Source organism: Microchirus variegatus (assembly GCF_963457635.1).
Source record: "Microchirus variegatus genome assembly, chromosome: 14".
Taxonomy (NCBI): Eukaryota; Metazoa; Chordata; class Actinopteri; order Pleuronectiformes; family Soleidae; genus Microchirus; species Microchirus variegatus.
In genome coordinates, this window is record NC_139815.1 from 24,100,466 (window position 1) to 24,120,746 (window position 20,281).

At 39.4% G+C, this 20,281-nt stretch overlaps 1 protein-coding gene across 1 annotated transcript in view; it reads right to left on the reverse strand.

Moving 5' to 3' along the window:
* Window positions 1-422: 422 nt before the first annotated feature.
* LOC310936689 (CUB and sushi domain-containing protein 1) overlaps window positions 423-20,281 on the reverse strand; it is a gene marked incomplete at its 3' end in the record, with an annotated part of 354,020 nt that continues 334,161 nt past the window's right edge. Inside the window, exons 62-74 of the mRNA XM_083900806.1 lie at window positions 16,906-17,079; window positions 15,502-15,568; window positions 15,042-15,148; window positions 13,688-13,761; window positions 11,822-11,933; window positions 11,395-11,574; window positions 10,902-10,964; window positions 10,376-10,537; window positions 8,947-9,059; window positions 5,888-5,975; window positions 5,517-5,643; window positions 4,381-4,443; window positions 423-582 (exon numbers count right to left, since the gene is read on the reverse strand). Of these exons, the coding sequence (XP_083756932.1) occupies window positions 423-582; window positions 4,381-4,443; window positions 5,517-5,643; window positions 5,888-5,975; window positions 8,947-9,059; window positions 10,376-10,537; window positions 10,902-10,964; window positions 11,395-11,574; window positions 11,822-11,933; window positions 13,688-13,761; window positions 15,042-15,148; window positions 15,502-15,568; window positions 16,906-17,079 (1,490 nt within the window). The remainder of the gene's footprint in view (window positions 583-4,380; window positions 4,444-5,516; window positions 5,644-5,887; window positions 5,976-8,946; window positions 9,060-10,375; window positions 10,538-10,901; window positions 10,965-11,394; window positions 11,575-11,821; window positions 11,934-13,687; window positions 13,762-15,041; window positions 15,149-15,501; window positions 15,569-16,905; window positions 17,080-20,281) is intronic.

The window sequence follows — 20,281 nt, forward strand, 5'->3', positions numbered from 1 at the left end:
CATAAGAAGGCTGGGTCATTTGTTTTTTGCAGTCAGTCAGGTGACACTGTATCAGCACTGTTTGGTGCTTAAGAAGGATTCTGGTCCCAGTATTGACCTCCTGAACAACAGACTTCATTGAACTTGATGACGTCACGGTCTACTCCCTTCGTTGGCCGGTTCCAACTTAAGTTATCGCTTTCAGACTATTGGGAGTGGTGTATGATACCATTGTTCAGGAGCAGAGCGACAGCAGAGCTGCGTGACTGTGCACGTTGTGCCGACCTACGAGGGACCAGCATGCTACAACACAGACTGCTCACTGTGACACATCCAAAACACGAGTTTGTTCTGTCTTTTTTTTGTTTGTTTGGTTAAACCACACTGCAGACTGCAAATATGGAAGTTGGACTAAACCACCGTAAAGTGGCAGGTTTGCTGGACTATACCACAGTGCAGACTGTGTTCAGTGTGGTGTCGAATCGAACCGCCTTAGCCTCAGTAGGCTTCATGTTCGTGTCGTACATTGGGTTTTCAAACGATGCCTGACCGTTGGAGGTCTCATGGCCGACGTAGCCATTGAACTGGACCTTTGGACGCGTCCTGAAAAAGGGAAGGAAAAGAAAACGCTGTGTTACTGATTTAATCTTGACTCAAACATTTGTCTTAAAACATCCCAATCATGCCTCTGAAACACAACCACGCAATCAAGTGAATCACACAGGAAATCAAAGATAAGGTTTGCTGATGTTTCATTATAAAATATATATTAACTGTCACCAAGGAGACGCATTAAAAAAAAAAATTGACAAGGTTAGGTCATGCTTATCTTCCTGTGATACTAAGTATAGCATAATGTCCTGGCACCGCTTCAAAGCCACACTCATTCATCTCCATTGGCTTCCAGTCAAGTGCTGCATCACATACAAAATCCTCCTCCTCCTCCTCCTCCTCCTCCTCCTCACTTAAAAATCCCTCCATGCCCCGGCCTGTCAGTACATGTTTGACCTCTTCCAACCTTATTTTCTTATTCTCCACAGATACAGGTATACTCACCATGCCTCATGCCAACCTGAAAACCTGTGGCGAGAGGGCAGTGAGTGTGGTAAGGCCCACCGCCTGCAACTCTCGCCCAACTGAGATCCATAATGACCCGCACAACCTTTTTTTAAAACAAGTCATTAAAGCAACTATTAATGTTTCTCCTACTGCTTTATAAACCACATGAGGGTCACAGGAGGGAGCTAGAACTGGAGAACAATCTCAGCTGACAGAGTGAAAAGCAGGGAAGACCATGGACAGGTCCAGAGACAAACAACCATCCACTCTCACAGTCCCCTAACCCTAACCCTAACCCTAACCCGGTCAATTTAGTGTCCAAATAACCTAATGCACACAGGGAGAACATCCAAATTCCACACAGAAGGCTGAACTGGTGACCTTCTCGCTGTGAGGCAAAAATGCTAGCCATTGCACACGCACAGTCCATTTCTGTTTCCTCTATCACACCAACCACCTGCTCATCTCCTCTAAACACATCCATATACGTCCATTTGCGGGAATTCTCCATCTTTAGCCATCATTCTCACACATTCTGTACCCAAACCCATCTCAATCCCACCTCTGTGTCCAACCTAACCAGTTTTTTCTCGTGCATCCATTCCCGATTCCTGTTTTTCCTTCCAACAAAATTATGAGAACTGCTACTCCCCCCAATTCAACCCCAAGTATTCAGACTCATCGTTGTCTCCTTGCATCCTCACTATTCCACAGCGCCGCCTCTCATCCCTGCAACATGTATTTCGTCTTGCTTCTGTTGACTGTCTAATCTAAACCCCCGCATTGAGTGATATTCTTAATTGTGTCTGTCAAGTAAAATTGTCGCTTGTACGGCTGAGCTCAGTGAGCATTAACACAGAAGTCTGCGGCTCTCTGCAGCTTTTAGATCACTGGCTTGGTCTTCCATTACATTGATTACATGTTTGAGTCTCGCATCGCTCACAAACTCTCAAACATAAAATCACAGACAGCCATTTCCAAGGAACATGTTTGAACCCACCGGGTGTGCAGCGCTTGCCAAGCATAGCAATGAGCAACTGCAATGAGCTGCTAGTAATCAACAATTGATGGAAGAAAAACAAAAAAGAGTCAAATCTCACAGATCCAGACACTTTTACCAAGAGTTGGTGATTTAACCCACAGCCAAACACCCTGTGAATACTATATTAAGTTTGTTAGGTCGCTAGAAACATGGACGTGTAGACTTCCACGTCCCAGGAGGAACAATAATTTACGCAGACAACAAAACTAATCTTGTGTATTCATTCATCATCTGTCCCGTTATCCTCCACATGAGGGTTGCAGGTCACTGGGGGCAAATCCCAGCAGACACATGGGGTGAAAGGAAGGGTACATCCTGAACAGGTCACCAGTCCTTCGAAGAGCCAACAACACACAGAGACAAACAACCATTCACTCTCACACTCACACCTACGAGCAACTTAAGAGCGTCAAATTAACCTCTGCATGTTTTTGGACCGTGGGAGGAAAAAAGAGTACGCAGAGAAAACATGCACATTTCATGCAAGAAGGCCATATTGGGAATGGACGCAAACCCAGGTCAGCAGACCGACATGCACCATTTTATAAGCTATATTAACATCACTGATTGGTGCTCAATGACACAATTACATGTTTATCATTACAGGGGTATAAGATACAAATGTGTAGATTAACAGTTAACTGAAGATTGGCTGCATTTACCAGAGTCCAAAAACTGATGTTTCACTGAAAAAGTACACTGAATGAACCAGTGAGCTAGTTTTATTGGCATCTAGGAGTGGAGTTGCATTATTTGCAACTGAATTTTGGGCATTTGGGGGTAACAGGAACACAACAGTTCTTTTTTAGTTGGAAAAACATCATTGTAAATATTTAATTAACCTCTGCTGATTGATAGACTCTTCTCTAAATTTGACACACTGGACCTTTAAAACACCCATGTACCGTACGTCCTGTCAGCTGTCATGTTCGACATGCTGAGATGTAAAGTTTTACCCTTGGGGGATCAAAGGTGCAAACTTCTCAAGAGCTGGTTTCTGGTTTAAAAAAAAAAAAGGCATGCTATGAAAATTGTGGCAGGGATGAGAACATGAAGTCTAACTAGTGTCTGCTCCACTGGGTTCAGCTGCCATCTGCTGCTCTGTGAGCGTGTCCGTGTGCATGCAACCTGCCATCATCCTGCAAATGCTTTTCAATCGTTTTGGTTCAAAGGAATATATTACGTGAATAAGAATCTGGCAAAAAAATCATTCAGGTAGTAGTAGTATAAAAATGACGCACCCCCCCCCCCCCCCCCATCCCCCTCATAATTTGTCTGTATGTTGCAGATTACACTTTGAGATAATCAGGCTTTATAATCCAGTTAGATATAATCACTTACTCCCAAACCCTGTGGAACTATTAGAAGGGAGGAGGAGTGCTGTAGCTGAAACACTGTTTGACTCTGACCTCATTAAGAGGATGTGTATGTGTCTGTCTATGTGTGTGTGTGTGTGTGTATGCACAACAGTGGAAATCCAACCCTGGGGAGACACTAAGCCTACCCTACGCTCAACCCATCAACTTACAAAACTGCACACACACACACACAGCAACACACAGACCTCGCTGCATGGCAGTGGAGTTCAAACTACTGCACTTTTTCGGGGGGGGTTTGTGGCCGTAGGTGCAATAGTTTAACTTCATTGGCAGAATGACAAATAGCACACATAATTACTTTGACATTATTATAGACACTGTACAAACAAAGCACACACGTGCCTTGCTTTTAGTCTATATATGTCTTTCTAAGCTACAGCATACTATAAAAGAACTAGAGCTAGTCCGTCCACCATACATTTACGGTGAAATAAAGATGAAAAGTGTCCCCTGGTTAAAGGAGACATTTAAACATAAGAAAAATCATTCCATTAAAAACATTACAGAAGGTCAAATCATGTTTGGATGATGTCATGCTGACAGAGAGATGACAATGAGATCAAAAACAAAATAAAAAGTACTCCGTCTAGGTTTTTAATGATTGCTGTTTTAACACAGTAGGGCTGCACAAAACCAATGTTTTATTTTGTTATATTATTTCTTAAGTATAAATGCCACCCCAGATAGTTTTAAACGTGTCTCCTTGAGTCATTACCCATAAAGTTATACATATATTCACATTAGTTTCATAAAAGGAAATCAGACATTCAGGATTTGGTGAATTATGCAGCCTCACTAAACAGCATGAGAAAAAATCCAATAAATCATAAAGAAGAGATGAAGAGGTTTGACGGAGGATGTGGCGGCGGGCGGACGGAGGTCTGGTTGCTGTTTGAAACCAGGTGGACGACAATGTCTTACCTGCCGCCAGGCCCCCAGGTGTCTTTTGGTCTCTCATTGTCATCTGTGTCAGCAGACAACGTCCTGTGTACAACCAGCAGCTTTTAATATACGTCAAACTGCATCACACACAGGCAAACTGGCAAGAGTAAAGTAACTGTGTTTTCTCTATAACAGTGCAGAAGTGCGGAACTAAGAACATCCCATAGATAGGAACCTCATACAGGGGAATTAATTGTGACATTTTATCCTTAACGTACACCTGGAATATCTCTAACTAAAATAACTTTGTTGGGAACATTCAATGTAAATCAGATTAAACTCTGAGGGTGTGTTTGGAATGTTGGAGCTACAGTATAATTAGGTTTTCAAATGTCTGTAATCTGGCCCGAAAAGCATTTTCATTTATACTGAGCCCAGTCAAAATATCTCCATCATGGTTGTCATGGAGACACAAATGTAACCAAACACAAACACACAAAATTTTTGGTGTAGATAACTAATGTGTAACAGGCTTTTTATTTCACACACACGTCTAAATTCATGTCAGATCAGTCGGTCAATAAATCACAACAATCCTTTTGTTATAGTTTAGCTTTAGAGGAGGCACCTGTTCAGTGAAGCAAGGTTTAAACAAACTTTTGAGGCTTTAAAGACGTATCGAGGCCCTGTACAGTCACCAGTAAATAAAAACAATACTGTATACTGTTGTATTTATGTCTGTCAAATTATGTGATGGTTGGCATTTGGATTGGAATTATTTTTTCAAATGTAGGTCACACTAAATACTTAATGTGCAGAAGCTTCAACTTTAGACAAACTTTAACCTGCAGACGTTTATTTTTGTCTGCATACATTATTTCCTGGATGTGTTCCAATAAAGAGACAGAGAAATAATTATACTGTGTGGTCATTATAGCATTTCTAAAACAATACAAAGACTTTATACATCACTAGAAAATTGTTAGGATTGATTTATTACTGATAATAAAGTTCATCTTTTGGTGGAGTCAACCCCCTTTAAGAACGAAAAGGATATGTTGAGGATCACCTGGTCAATACGCAATTGCTTGTGTGTTATTATTAGAAATCATTTATTTTTTACTCTTGTTGTTTTCTCTGTGACGGATTTACACGGAGCACATACAGTGTCTTACCTGTGCTTGTAGAGGTAGAAGGCAAATCCAGACAGGATGAGGGCAAAAAAGGGAACTAAGATGGCTACTGCCACAGAGCTGCTGTTTGTGTAGGGGTTGGATGGATCCATTGCCATGGTAACGGGGCCTGGGGTATACAGACGGCGAGAGAAAAGATCCCAACACATGCATGAGAGCATACATATAAAAGCCCTTTTGTTGACATGTAATAATTAATTAATAATTGATTTTTGCGTCCATTGTATCTGTATACATGAGCTAAGCTTAAATGGAAAATATGTGGCACTACACTAACAATAAACATGTAAATACTCCTTTAAATTGGGTCATTAAATGTTTCAACATTTAACATAATTTATGCAAAGACCTACCTTGTCTCATTAGATGGAACTTTCCAAAGTCTTTACTGTGAATATGCCCCTGATACACAAACGTCTTCTGGTCTGATTCTGCAGTGACCTGGAAAACAAATGAAATATGTTAGTGCTTCTTTTAGTATTGAGGAAAGTTCGCTTTACATCCAGTTTATGACTGTATCAAAAAAAAATGGCTTATGGATCAAAAAGAAGACAAGATGTGTGGGTGAAAATATGACAACATCAAGAAAACTATAGTCAGCATAAGATTAACAGTAAAACTAACTAAAGTAAGTTCACTTCACAGCAAGTACATGTTCATTTTCAAACTTTTATCAAAACACACACACACTATGATTCAGTTCACTGTCCCATTTCAAGAGCTCTTTCAAACGGGACTGCAGGTGGATTTTTTAATGTTCCCCTACCTATCCCAGGATTTATTGCTCTCCCAAGCTGGTGATGAATTGGTTTTCAAAAAAAGGTGGCAGCAAATGGCTGGACCCAAATGTCAGAGGAATACAATCTTAAATAAAGCTTTAATTTAATTGAATAGCTAATGGTACACCTTAAACCCAAGAGGCCTTAAAAACTTGACTTAAAATATTTATGTGATACCTGTTTTTTATGCCATGAGTGATTTATACTGTTTTCTGTTGCTAGGTGACGGTGGTAAGGGAAGAGACAATCTGATTTGCCATTTTACAGCGGTGATCGTTGTCGACCACATAGACCACACACAATCAAGTTTGTATAGGAGTGGTGTCTGCACAACACAACACAGACCCCCCTAAAGAAAATTTTTATTAAGTGTAGTAAAGTGACCAAAGCTGAAGAAGAAAGAAATAGTATGTTCTTCATCAGGGTGCATCCTATCCGTGAGTAAAATACTTCAGTCAGTTTCACTGGAGCTCAGGATACCAGTGGCTGTTGCGATGGTGATTTTCCATACAGTTCTAGCAATACTCGTTTTTTGTTAGCTTTTCCATCAGGGACAGTATTTGCTACTTGGTGCTTTTGTTGGTATCTGCTCCGGTGAGGATCCAAGCGAGCTGAGCCAAAACTAAAATGTGTCCCAAACATCAACAGACGGAAGAGTCGCGAGCGATACGTCCGACACAAGAATCAAACCGAACAATGCCAAACTGTATCAGGAGAAAGACTTAAAATCTTGAAAACATCGCGATCGTGAGCCGAATCACAACCCGTTCAGCCGTATTTCAGTTCAGTGACCGTGTCGGACGGAGTTTGTGCTCCGATCATGCAGGAAGTACTGACCGATTCGGTGAAGAAATCTTTTTAACTGATTCTAATGATTCACTGCACCGAACAGAACTGTTTTGTGTGTTTGTGTTGCATGCGAAACAAAGACACAACCAAGTATCGTGTGATAGGGAGTGAACAGAGTCGAGTCAAGTAGAGCCGAGTAGAGCTAGAACTGTATCGTGGAAATGCACCAACACGTTGTTGTTTGGCTGTAGTTCAGTCACAGTCAAGAAACAAGTGTTTCGTTTAGCTCCTTTAAGACCAGATCATTGTTCTCCATTATGGTAGACATTAGCCTTTGCCTGTGTCTTTGTGAAAGCTTTTTAAAAAGTTCTGTAACCTGCCTGTCTGCCAGAATATTAATCACTGTGATTTTTTTTTTTATCCATGCCGAGGATCATTGACCTGACGTCTGTTCCTGCCATGCTCAGCCACCCCTCATTACTGTTCTTCTGAATGGGACTCCTGCCAGACTTTGTCTCTGCCCAACCTCTCTGATCTCTGTACCACTGCTCATGTGCTTGTTGGACTCTCGACTGACTGTGTGATCCTTCATGCCAGCACCACCATTCACAATTTGGTCGTTTCACGTCAAACTGACTCTGCTCCTGTATTTTAGCTCCAAGAGACGGACCTTTAACATATCCCTGAATATTTATACTATGTTGTATACATTTGAGTGCCTGGTTTAACCTTGTCCTCCCCCACCTCCTGCTCTTTGGATGACTCCTCTCCTTCTCCACTTATTTTCTTCTCTGCTTTTTACCATTTCTCCTTCGCCCGATTAAACAGCAAATCTTTTACACAGAACTCAACAATTGAAAATTCCATCTTCTAACTGTGAAAAGATTGAACCAAACATCTCGGCCATTATAAGCCTGACTCTTCTGCTCCTTCATTCTTTCTGTCATTGGCAACATGAAAAATTGCCTGTCGCTGCTTCCTATGTTCCATCTTTCCTTCTCACCTCATTTTCCTGCATTACTGCCAGCGACTCTCATTTACAATCCACCTAGTTGGTTCCTCCAAGCCCTCCTTCTCTGGTTCACAAGTCAAACACGATTGGATTTTTAATCTATTCCTCAGATGTAGAAATGATTTGTAGAATTCCAAAATTTAAACACCGCATTTACCTCGACCTGAAGAGAACGTTCTCTTAAGGTTGTATGAAGGTTGTAGAAAAGTAACATTAGGGGAACATTCTTGAAAGCTTGTATAAATGTTGTTACAGGAACATTCTGGGAACCACCAGTGAGAATGTGTTCATTAATAATGGCCAATTTGTAAAGCGCTTTGGGTGTCTAGAAAAGCGCTCTAGAAATGTAATGAATAATAATAATAATAATTTAGAAAAGGTTCTCTAACAGTTGTATGAAGGTTATGACAAAGCAAATGTGCATCCAGAACTAACTAACTCCTTTAGAACTGGATCAATCTGATTATTAAACGAAAATAGTTGCGCAACAAATAACCAGCGTACCTGTGTCCTGTGTATGTGTGCCTCTGTTTTGAGAGTTTAGCGTTACTTTAGAGACTATGGGAACGGAATGGACATGGAAATGCGTCATGTGTTAACAACATTAACGTGCCCGGCACTAATGAAATTATGTATACATTGAACACAAATAATCTGTGCTCTCTTTTATTTGTCTTTCTTTCTAGAGTGAGAAACAATATACCACTGTTTGTTGAACATTTTAACAATTTAACCACTTTAGAGGAGATAGATAGATATGACAGACAGATAGAAATTATTAAAGAGATGTCAACATGAGAAACAGAAAACACAAGTGAAGGGGTTGTCTTACATATCCATCCATCGCCCAGTTGTCGTTTTTAAACTTGCTGTAGTAATGCTCTGTTGGACCTTTCACCTGGTAGACCTTCAACAGCAGTTGATTTTCCTCTGACTTATAGGTACCTAAATAAAGAAAAAAAAAAACCATCATGTCTGATCCTGGTACAGGATAAAAAAAAACACATTAGCTTCTAAATTGTGACGGCTATTGGTAGTAAAAGAAAAAGAGTTAGGAGGTGAGCGACAACAGAAATACACATGGACAAGTCACTACTTGGTTCGCTGCAGTGACAACACATGACTGCTGCTCTTCTGTATGACAAGTCCAGGGTCAAGCTGAATGAATGATTGTGAAATGTCATTTTGAAAATGTCAAAACATACTTGAGTGTTATTGCCAGAGTCAGTACTTTCTCGAAGGATCTTTTCAGATGACGTATATAACTTCTATGTCCACCTGCCAGTCGCTCCCATACAACGTACTGTATGGGAGTACTGTACACTGCGATGGAAGGCTATGATAGTTCTGTCGATTGAATGAGAGGCCCAGGCACACAACTTGTTCATAATTCCCACCAGTGCACCTGCATGTTTTATTATTTAAGGTATTAATGATCCCAGTCCTATTCTCTGTATGCTCTAAAGAAATTGTAAATGACATTTTCACTGTCAGAACCCAATAACCTGCTGTGTATCTAGCCGCAGTGCATCCTCTCTTTTTTATCACTATTGCATTTAACCTCGACTAATCTTGAACGCCTTTAATTCACCAACAACAAAGGCAGTGTTACAAAAACATCATTCATTTAGCTTTATATTATCACAACATGTTAACCCTTTAACACCAAGTGTATCCCTGATGACACATTTGCACAAGCCCAATTTGCATTACCGTAATTACGCAACAGCTTGTGCTAACAGAAAAATTCCAGCCGTTTCTGAAAGCTGAGAAGTTGCACGTCAAAGCCAACATGTGGTTATTTATTTATTTATATTTAAATATGTGTATAAATATATATATACTGTATATACTGTACACACACACACATACTGTTCAAAATTTCAAATTTAACACGCAAAATCTAGTGGGTTTTTTTGTTGTCGTTTTTCTTCATTTAAATTGTTAAACACATTAGTAAAGTGTAAATTATAAATAACTGCCATAGATTCTGGAACAATGTCCAAAAGCACTCTTTTGTGGTTAAGATAGGCAAAAAAAATGTTGAGGCTTAGGTGTTAAAGGGTTAATACTCCTTATTGACATTATTAACTGATATCCGTTGGTTTATTGGGGCAAATGTAAACTAAAATAATAGATGGCATAAGCAGGAAGCAAGTGAGAAAATATAAAATAGGAATATACAGTATAATATACACAACATGAATATATAACTTGTATTTTCTAAATATATAATCCTATAAGACTTATTTTTTTTTTACCTGACAGCCTGATTGACACTCCGCTGGTCTCCAGTAATGTGATGTTAACTCTGCCACTGGTAGCGTTGAACCCGCTAACTGTCAACGTGGTGGCCTGTCTCTTTCCCAGATACTCGTAGAAACCGCTCCACTCAGAGTTTGGAGAGAAGACATCCCCTGGAACTGTAATTGAGAGGAGGGGGGGGGGGGAATAAGCAGCTGCAGCAGCACTGGTTTTTCAATTTTTCACAGAACTTTTTTCCTACTTTATATTAAATGTCATTAACGGTGTGAGGTATAGCAATAAAAGTTTTAGGGTTGGGATGAATTCTTTGGAGAAGCAAAAAAAACACACGCAAATGTTTCTACCACTGTGAAACTGACTGATATCATATCTTATACATATATATTCAGTATTACATGGTATTGCAGTTGACTGTCTGTACAGAAGACTTCTGTCGTCAACACCAACTTTAACCTCTATGTCAGTAATCATCTCCGGGAGAAGCAGTGACTGCATGAATATGAATGAATTTATTCTGCATACCACGTATCTTATTCTTCTGGACATCTGATTCTCCTCTGCCTTTGGGATTGACTTTCACTCCAACTGAAATGTAAAACGGCATTAAGTTTAGTTTAGCTCACTTCGCGGTGACGGCTTCATTGGAAATACATTTGGTAAGAGATAGGGGCTGGGAATGGATGATTTAAAATGTGACAGGAGTGATAAAGACAAAAGGGAAGCATCGAGGGCACAATTGTTTCTGACTGTGCCATAGACCTAAAAAAGAAAAAGAAAAAAAGAAAAAGAATCCAAAAACACAAGACAGAAAGTGGCTGGCAGCCTCTTCCCGACATGGTTATGAACTCTGTTGTTTTGCTGTCAAACATCAAAGCCATCGACTCCTTGACTTTGATTAAAAATAAAAAAATATATATCAGGGCATGCCTGAAGCTACAGACATACCAATATGATCGGGATTATAATCTGTATGGAGGTGATGGCGTCCAGTTTAGATTTTAATCTCAGTGAATACCTTTGCAGAGTGGGGGTTTGCCTGACCATCTCCCATCACTTCTGCAGTTTCTGTGCTCAGACCCCCCGGCGAGATAGAAACCATCCTGACAGGTGTAGATCAGTGTGTATCCCAGGGTAGGCAGCTCCATGGAGCGGACGTCTACATTACTGGGCGTCTCTGGTTGTCGGCAGGAATGGGCTGAGTGTTGGGGAGAAGAAGAGAAATTGAGCTAACAAGGAAATAACTGAGAATAAAAAAAAAAAAATCAGAGGGTTTTCTCCTCCATGAAACCTAATTTAAAATAAAAAAAAACAACTGAACAACAGAATAAATCTCAACAGTAGCAACAACACAGAGCAACTACTATTGCATTTGAACCTCAGCTTTTATGACCACAGCTAATAACCGACATCCACAGTTAACACAAGAGCCTGTTTCTTTTTACCGATGCACTCGGGTTGAGTTCCACTCCACGTAAGGTTCTCTAGACACGTTCTCGTGGTCGAACCGAGGATGTGGTAGTTCTTGCGGCACTTGAAGGAAATTTTACTGCCAACCTGTTATTGACACAAAAAACGAACGAGAATGAAACCGTTATTGTCAAAACACGTCACACAGGTCTGCTCCTTCTTCTCTTTTGGACATGTGTCAGAGATAATGAGACATATTCTCAAATCCTACTAAGGATGATTATATATTCAATCGATAAGATTGAAGATCCTTTGTTTGAACTGTACTGTATGTTCAAGGTTTGAAGGAGTCAAAGGAGACTTTTTCCACTTCTTGGGCCCATTGTATCCCTCCATTCATTATCTATACATGTATTATCTCAGGGTCACAGGGCAGCATCAAATGTTCCTCACATAGACAGCAATATTCAAGAATTAGTCAACCTGCTCTTATTTCCAGCTCTGGTGTTTGGTAGGCACACCTTTATAGAGCGTCACAAACAAAAAAATTCACTTAAATTAAAAGGGTATTCTGATTTAGTCATTTATAAATCAAAAGACTTAATTAAAACATGCCATTTGATATTTTAATGGGGGTGGGGGTGAACAAGATGAATTTGACAAACAATTTCCGAAAATAATTATAACTTCTTCAATAAAGTGTTCCAATTATAAACACAAACACGATAAAAGTGTCATTAAAGAAATCAGTAGAGAGAAAAAACAGTAAAATCAGTAAGTCATTCACAAACTGAACAGAGGAAATGGACTTAAATCATTGGAAGAGGTCATTTTCTGTTACAACAATCATGAGTTAATGCAAATTAGCCACAGTATGTGCAGTTTTGGTGACACTGGTCCTCCACACATTATTGGAATGGTTGTTTTTACTTGGTCCTGCACCCTGTAAGATTAAGATATTCCTTTGTTAGAAAGGATTAAATGGCTCCTCATAAATATAACCCATTATCGGGCACTCATTGAAATACTTTTTTTTTTTAAATTTTCACTTTTGTGACATTTTTAAAAATATATATATAAGTTTCCATATTTGGTTCCTTGCCCAGCTGGTGGTTAAACATTTTCTAAAAGGTGTAAATATAAGAAAAACAAAAAATTAATTTAAAGGAACATTTATTGTTATGGTTAGGAACCTAAACTTAAAGCTTTGAGACTGACATTTAAAGTAAAATGAGCAGGTTAGCAGAAATGCAGTGTTGCAGAGTGCAGACTAAGAATGAATAAATCAAACTAAGTATTTTGTTGGCTGCTGTTCTGATTGTTATTCTTTGACTAACTCACATTAGTTGTGACACCACATGTATGACGTAATATCAAGTATTACACACTGTACTTTTAACAGTCAATGAATAAACACTACCGTTCAAAAGTTTGGGGTCACCTATACTATTTTTTTGCGTTTTTCATTAAAAGTCCCACTTTTATTCATCAAAAGAGTTGCAAAATGAATAGAAAATATAGTCAAGACATTGATATAATGATTTATATTCCAAATAATAATTTTGCCCTTCAAACTTTGCTTTCAGCAAAGAACCAGCAAAACTGTTTTCAGCTGTGCTAACATCATTGCACAAGGGTTTTCAAGGGTTTTCTAATCATCCAATAGCCTTCTAACGCGATTAGCAAACACAACGTACCATTAGAACACTAGAGAGATGGTTGCTGGAAATGGGCCTCTATACACCTATGTACATATTCCATTAAAAACCAGACGTTTGCAGCTAGAATAGTCGTTTAGAGAGTATTTCTGATTAATTTAATATTACATTCATCGAAAAAAAAGTGCTTTTCCTTCAAAAATAAAGACATTTCTCAGTGAACGGTAGCGTAGTACTTCTCACCTGAAAGCCCTGGGCCATGACTGGGACACCGTAGGCCGGAGTTCCTGGGTCACGGCAGCTGTTGAAGGCTGGATCTACACACACACAAACGCACACACAGATTTTCAGGGTCTCAGCAGTTTGATAAACCACCTTCTAAGAACATAAATGCTACGTGTTGTGGAGAAAAATGGCGATGTGCTCAGATTAATTTAGCTCAGCATTGCAACACGCACATGTATAATGAGTAAAACGTATTATGGTTAATACAGTGAAGTAGTTAAGTGTTTCCCCCCTTTGGCAAGTGCCTCTGATATTTATAGTAATGTGAGACAAACTTCGCCCCGGCAGCATTTTTGAAAAGAGGAGAAGTATTATAGCACTGGTCAGGGCATAAGGATCCATCATGGACGGATATTTATAGTTTTGTACTGTTGACAAAGTACAGTTATTTTTAACAGGAGGAAGATGACAGAAATGTCTACTGTGTTGCCACAAGGCTGCTTTATACTCAAGCATAAAAATAACATTACACATGATTTCAGCTGGGGTTTTTTTTCTTATGATTTCACAACTTGTTAGAATATAAGCTTCATGCCATCCACAATGAGTTAGTGCAAGAATTTCAATTTCACTCTAAAGCCAAAGGCTGATAAAGTCCTGTCCAAAGATGATGTCTTTGTGGAAATCAAACGCTGATATCAAAACTACACACATCAGTGACTAATGCGATAATATCTTCAGCTCTCTCCGCACAGGAATACTAATGCTTAAACATGCATGTGTGCGAGATCCACGGTCTAGCTTCTCAGTAATCTGATTCCACAGGGATTCTTCCTAACATGTTGATGAAATGTTGTAATAAACGAAATGTTCCTGCACATTTACGTAATCCTACAAAACATGTAGAATTCCAGAGATTTGCATTACTCTTTCCATCAACGCCATTAATGTGTTGTCTTATACGTGTATGTTTCTGTGAAGTATGAATATCAAGCACTGATATCCCAGATCCATCTCAATTTCCCTCTTAAATGAGCGCAAACACAAAATAATGAATATTACACTTTAAAATGCAGAGTAAACATATTCTATATGGATTTATGGATACATGGATATATTATCAATTATTAAAGCTGTGATCTCTGCTCTACATACGCGACACTATCAGGATAAAATGAGTCTGCTGTAACAGAGATAATTGACAAAAATTGTATAAATTAGTAATTACTGTTATAATCACAGTGTTATAAAAGTTGAATTTTGATATAGTTAAACTCTAATGTTTAATGAGCCAGTACCTCTGTAGCATTCACCTAAAAGCACATGCACTCTTAAGTGTATCTGAATTATGTGTGTGTTTTATTACAATTACCTATGCAGGCTGGTTGCTGGCCACTCCAAATCCCATCAGACTGACAGATTCTGAGGGAAGAGCCGACCAGCAGGTAGGGAGCATGGCAGTAGAACCTGACCTCTGACCTACAAGGAAAACAAAAAACATGATTAATATCCACACATGCAAGAAACAAACATAAATTATGTAGATTCCCTTTTTTAGGGTTTGTTGAGTATATGATCTTTGTTTGTTTTTTTTAAATCTATTAGGTCCTGTAACTTCAGACACATAAGGCCAAAATGTAGAGGAAAGTCAAGCTTAAGTGACCTTTGGGAACTTAAACTGCTTCCTGAGGTGGTTTCACAAAAACCAACCCACCTCCTTTGAATATATTTATGGTGAAGCACACAAGGTACACAACATTTTTGGCCAACAACACTTCACTGTGTATGTATGTAAGTGTATGCAGAGACTGTAAGGAGTGTCAACAACTGACCTATATGAAAAACTGTTCCCCTCTCTGAATCCTCCTCCGGGGGAGCCAGGATCACCACAGAGGACAGCTTGAAGGACACAACAATGACCGTTAATACTCATGCTTGATGATAAACAGTGATGTTCATCAGTTAAAGCTGCTGTCAGAGATGTCAACTTTTTTGCTAAGCTTCCATTTGTTGCCACTGTTTGCTTTCCCTTCTTTCTTCACATCCTTTTATAGACATGTTTGGTAGGAAGGGGGCATTTATTCACTACGCCATTTAACTGGACCACTGCCCTTGTCCGAGTAAACAAGCCTTAGCGGGGGGAGTCAATTTGCTACGCTAGGTGGCAATATGTTCCCTTTGAGCTTCGATTGACTCTTTACATAATAGACGACAACAGCTTTAGCCGGAGGACAGTCTGCGTCTTTCAAACATCCATTGACTTCAAAATATTGAAGTCTTTTAAGTTGAAAAAGCATACATTTGGTCACCTTGCCAGTCTAAGAATGCACTGCTTTGGATTTTCACATGCTTTTGTTGTCGTTGTCTTCTTCTGTCTGCTGTGCAGTTCTTCTTGGTGAAAGTCCAAGGTGGAAATTGTGGAACATAGACTACCAATCTCATTATCTGATGATATGGACTATATGATATATATGATATATGTTAGTCCAACTTTGGGGAACGTACAATTAGTACAATTTCAGTCCTTCTTAGATATTTATGTGGATTTTAAAAGTCAGATTTAGTCAGACTACCAAAATAATTCTGGCTCCTGATTGTTGTGGGACACTGGGAAAGTCTCTACTAGATTGTTTGCTCAATCCTAAGACTCAGGGGAACCATGCTAGAGACTAAATACTCTGGATCAGACAGATTTGTCAGAATACAGAGCGATTTAACATAATACTTAGTCTATTTTTAGTAATTGATGACAAAAATTTATTATTTAAAAAGAAAAAGAAACATTAAATGCTGTAATAAACTGTTCTTGCACATTTACCAGAGCATGTAAAATGTCATAGATGAATCTTTCTATCAGAGCCATTCATTCACAATTATCTGTGAAGTATTATTATCAAGCACATCGTGATCGTTGAATTTTGATATATAGTTAAACTCTAATGTTTAAGTCAGTGTTAGTCCAACTATGGGAAAGTAAAATTAGTCGGACTAACATATTTACAAAGATCGGTTTTAGTTAGGCTACCACAATAATACTGGCTTCCCGATTGGACTGTGGTGTTGTGGGATACTGGGAAAGATTTTAGTAATACCTGAGACTCGGGGGAACCATGCTACAGACTAAATACTGTGGATCAGGTAGCGTTGTCAGAATCCAGAGCTATTTAACATAAATGTTAACTGACAGCAGCTTTAGGTAGCATTTTCAGAACATGCATTAGGCTAAGTGGACGTACGCAGACATTGGGGCACATCCCCTGTCCATGTTCCGTTCCCTTCACAGGTTAACACGGCGGGAGTGGACAGCTGGTAACCGTGGAAACAGCTGTAGCTGACACTTGATCCCCACGAATGGTCAGTCCCTTCCACTTTCCCATGATGCACTTGAGGAGTAGGGCCACACTGGATCACTGGAACACAAATGTAAATTATAATAACAAACTCACACACTACTCTATGCGTTTGCCAGAAGTTTGGTTTCCAATTATGTCAACATTTTTATATTTTGTTATACGTTTTTTTGCACTGCCCAATGCTTTTACCCTGTCCTAACATTTATTTTAGCATTTCTATCTCCAGTTATGCTAAAAAAAAAAATACTAAATACTAAAATAAATGAATACATAAATAATTTGGGAGATTTACCAAAGCCACATCCAAGGTCACTGTATAGCTATAGATGGTGGGAGGTGTGACATGAAGTGTAAACAAAGCAGACAGCTGTGATCACCATATGGACATTAACTGTCTTAAAGCAGCACATGACCTCGGTCACCACATTAAAGTTGCTAAACCAGATGACGAAGCATGGTCACCATATGGACCATCAGTTTTTTTTTAAAATAACTAAAAGAACATTCATGTGATGCTGCCTCATCCTGTGATCTGATATTTGATCAACGACTTCTACGAGACAACTTTTATGAAAGACTCTCTATCGTCAGATTTTACAAACAAATACACACTTGTTCAAAAACTCAAAGGCTGGGATTCCTGTGATATGCTTATGCTTCAGACACACACTGAGCTAATTTGACTGCTGACATTAACTTATGCTGCCTTCAAGTGCTATCAGAATTGCGGTAAATACGAGTTGAAAAATGCACATGAACACCCCCTCGCGTCGCGACTTCCGGATCATTTTGACACGAGTTCCTTTGGCACATTAGGCTAGTCAACATTTACATTTCGGCGCATCCTCCTCCTGCTCGAGCAGGCGAATTAACAATTTAAAAAATAGTTTTACCCAAGAAGCAGGTACTGTAAGGGTGAACCGTGTGTCAACTATGGTTAATTCCGAAACTCGTAGTTCCGATTTCACAAATGGGAAGGATCATCTTTCCCATAGCATGTGAAGGCAGCATTACATCTGTTAACAGACTGGGAATTAAAAATGTAATGTTCATTCACTGCATCTTTTCAATATGTTAGGAAACCCTTTTTTTTTCTCTCTCTCTCTCTTTGTCTCATCTCTCTGTGTTTGTGCATGTAAGTATGTTGAATGTGCATGGACTTCTGAGCGTATAACTTCATAAACACTGATAAACATCTCTCTCTCTCTGTGTGTGTGTGTGTGTGTGTGAACGTGTACCCAACTCCCTAAGATAATGATAACCATCTGCATGGTTTCAAACATCTAATAAAGTCAGTGTAATTCTCATCTAACTGAGAGACAGATGGTTTCATGCACCATTCACTCTGCTATGATGATACAGTACACACACATGCACACTCACACACACACACACAGAGAGTGAGACATTTACAGCCAGAGAGATACAAAGCACACATGCACACACACACACACACACAAACATCGGTAGATGAAGGAAGAGACATGCTAAAATGAACAGGGAAAATGTGATTCTGTTTATATAAATCCCTTCAATACTTGATTTAGTCTGTTAATCCTTGTTCTCGCTTGCTCTTTTTATGTCTCTTACATCATAGCAGTCTTTAGAAAGTTGTTTTTGAACTACAGAAAAACAATAAAAAAAATCCCTTTGTTTGTGACTCTGCAGTTTCTTGGCAACTGTGGGTGCTGGTGGCAAAATAATAATTTGACCACTTCTGATTCTGTAAGCTGCCAGCATGATACACAGAAAAGCCTCAAATCTACACACCTGCACACATGTCAGTGCCAAAGCCCCATTTCTTAAAGCAAGCCATTCATCTTTTCCTTCTTAATTTTGTTGTTGTGCGACTCCTGAAAAAAATAGCTGGTAGCTGGCCAGCAGCTAATGGGGATTCAAATTAATAATTGAATGAGTGTTTTTCTTTCACATGGATATTGCTTTGTTATTGCGCGCCAAAGCCGGCTGCCTAAAAATAACATAAAACATTTTTTATTGACTTCAGAAGTTCATATTTCAGACCAATATTTCTGCACATCTCTGATGCCCACAGAACACCTGTCTGTAATTGAAGGTTTCTGAACTCGTTTATTGTCTATTTCCGTCTCTCCCTTGTTGTTATTACACTGGTTTGGTCTCACATGTCTCTGGAAGAATAACACAAGCCTGCTTTCTTAACTGCTGCTCTTCTCTCTGTCACAGCGATCACTGACTCCTTTTCCCTTCATTCAGCCTTTGTTGTTTCCTCTCAAGTCTCCAACCTTAGTTCTTTCATACAGTTTCATACGGTCTTCTCCTCTCTTCCTCCTCCACTCTCCCTCCAGCCCTTCTTCTTCTTCTTCTTCTTCTCCCTGCACCTTTTTCCCAATCCTTCTACTCTCGCTCCAGTCCTTGTTTAATCTCTTCCTTTGCTCTCTCTGTATCTTTCTGGCACCTTTGCTGCCTCTCGCACCTTTACTTCATGTTTTAGGCATCTCTCTCTTGGTGCAGTTCACCCAGTCAACACATTTTATAGGTCCAATCCTTTTTCTCGCTGTGTTTACAGGTTTGGGGACAGGTATTGATTTTGCCTTTCTTTGTTTCTCCCATTACTCGTTTCCTCTCTTTCTCTCACTTGCTTCTTTATCGCTTTTCTCTTTCCCATTCACACCATTTTCTGCATCCCATTTTCTGTCTGTCTTAATTCCGGGGCAATAATCCATGTCGTTTCCAGGGGCTTTGGGTTTGTGTCACTTTTTTTAACCGCTAAGTGCTCAAACTTTCTACATCTCACTTGATTCATTTTGCCTGTCAAGCAACATATTTATCGTAGTTGTTCCCAAACTGGATCAAATGAAGATGTGTGGATTGTTTGAAGTTGATGGAAACAAAGAGGATAAAGGATATGAACAAAGAGACATGAACAGCAGAACCTGAAGGGATGAGAAAAATGAGACAGAGAAGGAGAGGACGGGGACAGAGAGAAACAAAAACAATGACGCAGCGTTTTCTTTCCTGTATTTCAGCCTCTCTTTCTTATTATTTCTCCCCCTCTTCTAATACATCTCTATTTCCTGACCAGGACTCATTTTCAATCACCTACACTATCCTTTCCTTCCATTTTCCTTGTGTCTGCATCTCTCTCTGGTCCCCTCTCAGTTGCTCCTTTTCCTGCATTCTCAGTTTTTTTTATGTATCTCAGTTCAAAGATTCTGCAACTGCAGGAGCCAGCAGGAGATTTTCTGTTTGTGGGAAGAAACGGCAGGGAAGATCTCAGGAA